At 42.6% G+C, this 4,505-nt stretch overlaps 1 protein-coding gene across 2 annotated transcripts in view; it reads left to right on the top strand.

Moving 5' to 3' along the window:
- LOC116828568 (SAM domain-containing protein SAMSN-1) overlaps nt 1–3,601 on the top strand; it is a 94,097-nt gene extending 90,496 nt beyond the window's left edge. For both annotated transcript variants that reach the window (XM_032786890.2, XM_032786892.2), the window contains one exon: nt 2,195–3,601. In XM_032786890.2, coding sequence (XP_032642781.1) covers nt 2,195–2,394 — 200 coding nt within the window. In that variant the 3' untranslated portion in view covers nt 2,395–3,601. The remainder of the gene's footprint in view (nt 1–2,194) is intronic.
- The last annotated feature ends 904 nt before the right edge of the window (nt 3,602–4,505 follow it).

The raw sequence follows: 4,505 nt of genomic DNA, 5'->3' as shown, positions 1-4,505 counted from the left end.
TGCGTAGCAGTTCCTCAGATCCCATAATTCCCCACAACTTCGTGTGATGCACAGGTGCCTGAATGGGGGCAGAAACATTCGCCCGGGTGTGCTGGAGGTAGCAGCCTCGGCCCCTCCTTTGTGAAGGCAGCAGACAACCCTTGGGCGACCTTTTCGCGGAGTGCATTGACGCAAACAGCCCATTAGCACAGCAATCATGGACCCTGAGATCACAACACGTTTATCCTGACGCGTTGTCAACACCCGTACTCTCGTGCTGACTATACTGCACAGATGAACTGCAAAGGCAGGAGGAGAGGAGGAGGCAGGCTATTGTCTGAGCGCGCACACACTCCGATGCGACACTCATTGACGGAAATGATGTAGACATATGCTCCCTAAACCTCGGCCCCCAGCGTTTTGGAGCTACGGCTATTTAACGGGGCTTCTTCTACCATTGAAACTCCCAAATTGGGCACGGAAACAAAGCACAGACTCGTGGGACCGCATTGTTTAACGTATGTGGGATGCTTCTCGCAGTGGCTCGGAAACTTTCGCATGCGATAAGAGCACTTTCCTTAGAACTTTACGTGACGATTTGGCTTTCCCCTCGCCTGAAAACGCCCATTATACAAACATTGAGAGCAGCCTCCCAGTGGAGAAGCAAGGGTGGCAATAGCCCTCTGGAAGCAAATATCAAGGCTGCAACCCAGGACAGCATACCGGGTCAGTCGGAAATCCAATTTGCGACCCCGTACGACAGCAAATCACATGTGGGGGGGCAGAAGCAGAGTGACTTGCACTAGTAAGCCAAAGAGCGAAATCGTTAGCTGCGTCTACGACACTGGTCTGCTGTAACTCTGGGGGAGACAACGCGCATTGATGCACGCAGGTCGAATACTGGAATATGGCATTGCATATGCTTCACAAGTAGGGGCTCTTTTTCCGAACTGCTTGCTGGTGGGGCCATAGACTGAGAAAGCCATATGCAGTAATCCCATAATCTGGCCCCACAGGAACACCGCCTGAGCACTGGGCGCCCCCATACTCTGCGGGAGAGTCACCCCAGACTCTGGCAGCACAGCACGTGAAGACCCGGCGAAAGGGTCAGCCCGTTATGTCAAATTGGTGCTGACCGAGCAGCGTGTCTCAGTCGCTTGGGCACCACCACCCCCGGAGGCCAATAACGTCGATTTCCGTCCACACGAACCCTAATCCGAGTTATCACTATCGAATTTAGCGCTACTCCTCTCATTTGGGAGGAGTTCTGAAATCGATTTAAGGAGCCGTTTAACTTGATATTAATGACGACGTCGTGTGAACGGATACAGCGTTAAATCGGTATATCGGCCATTATTGTGTGGCATGCAATTGTGTGGCATGGTTAAGGTATCCAGTACTGTAAATAAGTACACTAAGGCTTTGTCTACATTCGCAAGTGAACAAGAAAATTTTTGTCATTTAGAGGTGTTAAAAAAACACCCCCCACCCCCCAAAAGACAAAAGTACTGTCAAGGAAAAGCACAGGTGAGGACAGCACTTTGTCAGCAGGAGTGCTCTCCTGCCAGCAAAGCTGCCACTGCTCTCTTGAGTGTGGATATTTTGTTGGCAGGAGACCTCTCTCCCGCAGACAAACAGCAGCTGCACTATGCACCTCATAGCCACATGGCTGCAGTGGCACAGCTGTGTGCTAAAAGCTGCGTAGTATAGACATAGCTTAAGTCCCTGCCCTGTGGGGTTTATAACCTAAAGGTACAGCAGCTACAATACATTACATGTAAATCACAGAAGGTTGAGGGCACATTGAAACTGGAATGTTATATGGTACTGAATTGGTCTTTAAAAGGGTTTTGAAAGTGAGGGAAGGGGAAGAGTCAGGCATATAGACCCCAGTGTTACAATGCATTTTGCACAAGCAGACCCTTGAACCAATACACAGTCCTTTTGTCTTCTTTGGGGTTCAGGAATCCACCTGTGAGCAATGTATTGCAGAATCATGTTCCTGTTGAGTGGGCTACAGTGGCTGTTGGCATCATGTAGCGAAAATTATCAGTCCTTTGATTTCTAAGGTTTCAATTTCTAACAGATATAAGGTACAGCTCTAATAGAGCTGCAGTTTGCTAATTCAGTTTGTGCACTGCTCCAAGAACAATCTTTTAATCATCTAAGTGTTGCTCGGGGGGGTTCATAACACTTTCCTTTTCATTTTTTACAGTTGAACAAGAACATGAAAATGAGCAACAGCCCCTGACCGTAAGCCCCGATCCCAGCTTTAACAAGTCAGAGTTAAATGACTGTCCAAGAGACTCTGGCTGTTACATCTTATCAGAAAATTCAGATAATGGCAAAGAAGAGCTAGATCCAGAAAACCTATCTGACATGCTACAGACGATCACCATCACTGAGACCAACTGATATACGTGCTTTTCTGCAGCTTTGCAGACAGGACTATCAGATAGATTAAGCTAACTTGCTAGTATGGCAGACCAGTAATGGGTTGCAAATATTCTCAACATTGACAGCACTCTTAGGGTTTCCAGCTGAAGGACAATATTTTTGACTTATTCAATATATGGATGTTGCATACCTGAATCTTGGTTTGACAAAAATAATGTCCCATGCTTTCCTTGTTTGTTAATTCTTGAACAGTTGACTGAAGGGAAAATAAATAACTGCAGTATATAGGGTGACCAGATGTCCCATTTGTAAAGGGACAGTCCCATTTTTGGGGACTTTTTCTTATATAGGCGCCTATTACCCCCCACCCCCGTCCCATTTTTTCACAGTTTCTATCTGGTCACCCTAGCAAAAAATATATATATATCTCTATATATTTGTATATTAAATCATTTTCTGTTAAAAGAATAGGGAGTTATTTTTAGGCATTGGCACATAGTTCTGGATATGTTATCTTCTGAAATGTTCTGGAATATTGTAAATAGTGTACATATTTATTTTAAAAGCTAAATAGTAATTACTATCCTTTTTTATCTTCTGATGAATGTTTCTCTGATCTTTGTACAAAACATCCTTTTCACCAGTACACCAGCATAATAAAAAGGTGATTCAGTTGATATTCTACAGTACTATGAAAAATACTTGGTCTGACTCACATTTACATTAAAGCTGCTTTACACCACTCTGCTGTATAAATTGGCCTTAAAATGGGCATAAATATAGTTTACAGCCACTTCAAGGCCTCTTTACATTACTATGCGGTGCAAAGGGGCCTTTGCGTAAATGAGAATCAGTCCCTCTGTCTTCAGTAGCCTTTAGGAGCAACTTGCAGTTTGAATTTTGTACACATTTATCTTTTCATTGCTATTTACAGTCTTTCTAAACATTGTGAAATGAAAGAGAGAACTATTAGGAACAAACAGATATCCACAACTGAGCTTTCATTATTATTTTTGGTGAAACTCCTTCCTTGTGCACTTAGCGTGAAATTTGTCAATAGAAATACTTGTTTGTACACAAAAGCCAATAGCTATTATCAGTGTCCTCCATACAATAACTAATCATCATTTCCCCATGTATTTTACACTGAAATATACCTTTTATTTGCTTTTCTCCTCTTCTTGAAGTACTGCCTTTGACAATAAACAGAACTATGTGATTGAGACTCTTAAAAACTTTTTAATGTGGACACTAACGCTTCAAAGACAGTACTTTTCTAATGGTAACATAATATAGAAGACATCTACTGAGCATTTTTTATCATGCATAATCTGTGTCAAATCAATGTAGTGACTTCCTCTCTCACCTATTAGTCACACATTTTCATAAATTATGTCTATGTTGAATAGTTTCCACTAGACTGCTGACATTTTTTTAAAATCACCCTTCAGAAGAGACCAAGCATGGCAAGTTTCTCAGAAAGAGAATTTCCAAGAAAGCTATGAACAAGTGAAAATGGGGATTTGTAATGAAAACTGTTTTGGCAGCCTTCTCTCTACCTGTCACTAAAAGCTATACTGCAAGGGATGTGTTCATGTTGGCCTCAGAACCTTAAGGTGTGGTTCTACTCTGAAAAGTTACTTTGTGAACACAGCATTGTGGGATTCCATATTCTCCGTATGTTAATGACTTCCATATCAAACATGCTGTGGTTAGAAGAAGCAAGAGGGGCTTAGGATGTGTTTGCTTGTTAACTTCCAGCCCTGCAGACTTGAGCTGGCATCTGTATGTCAAGCTAAGTAGATTCTCATATAACGACTGAAAAAGGATCTGCAATTAAAACTTACTTAACAAGCCTTTGATGATGCATGAGCCAAAATGGAATTTCTTTTAGGGCATCTCTACACATAAACTTGCACCAACTTCACTAAATCAGTTTCCTAATGTATTTCTAATGAGTTATTTCAGTGAACATCTGTATGTGGACACATATGGTACCAACATGAGCTAAATCAATGGTAGCAACTTTTGTTCCAGAGAAGCATGTCCAGGTGACATCCAGGTAAGACCTCTAAGATAGCCTATGCATGAGTGATTAGAGTTCACAAAGGCAGGCATATAGAATGACA

The sequence above is a fragment of the Chelonoidis abingdonii genome, chromosome 1, assembly GCF_003597395.2.
Source record: "Chelonoidis abingdonii isolate Lonesome George chromosome 1, CheloAbing_2.0, whole genome shotgun sequence".
NCBI classification, from domain to species: Eukaryota; Metazoa; Chordata; order Testudines; family Testudinidae; genus Chelonoidis; species Chelonoidis abingdonii.
The sequence above is the reverse complement of the archived record's forward strand: the minus strand, read 5'-3'. Positions and strand labels throughout refer to the sequence as shown.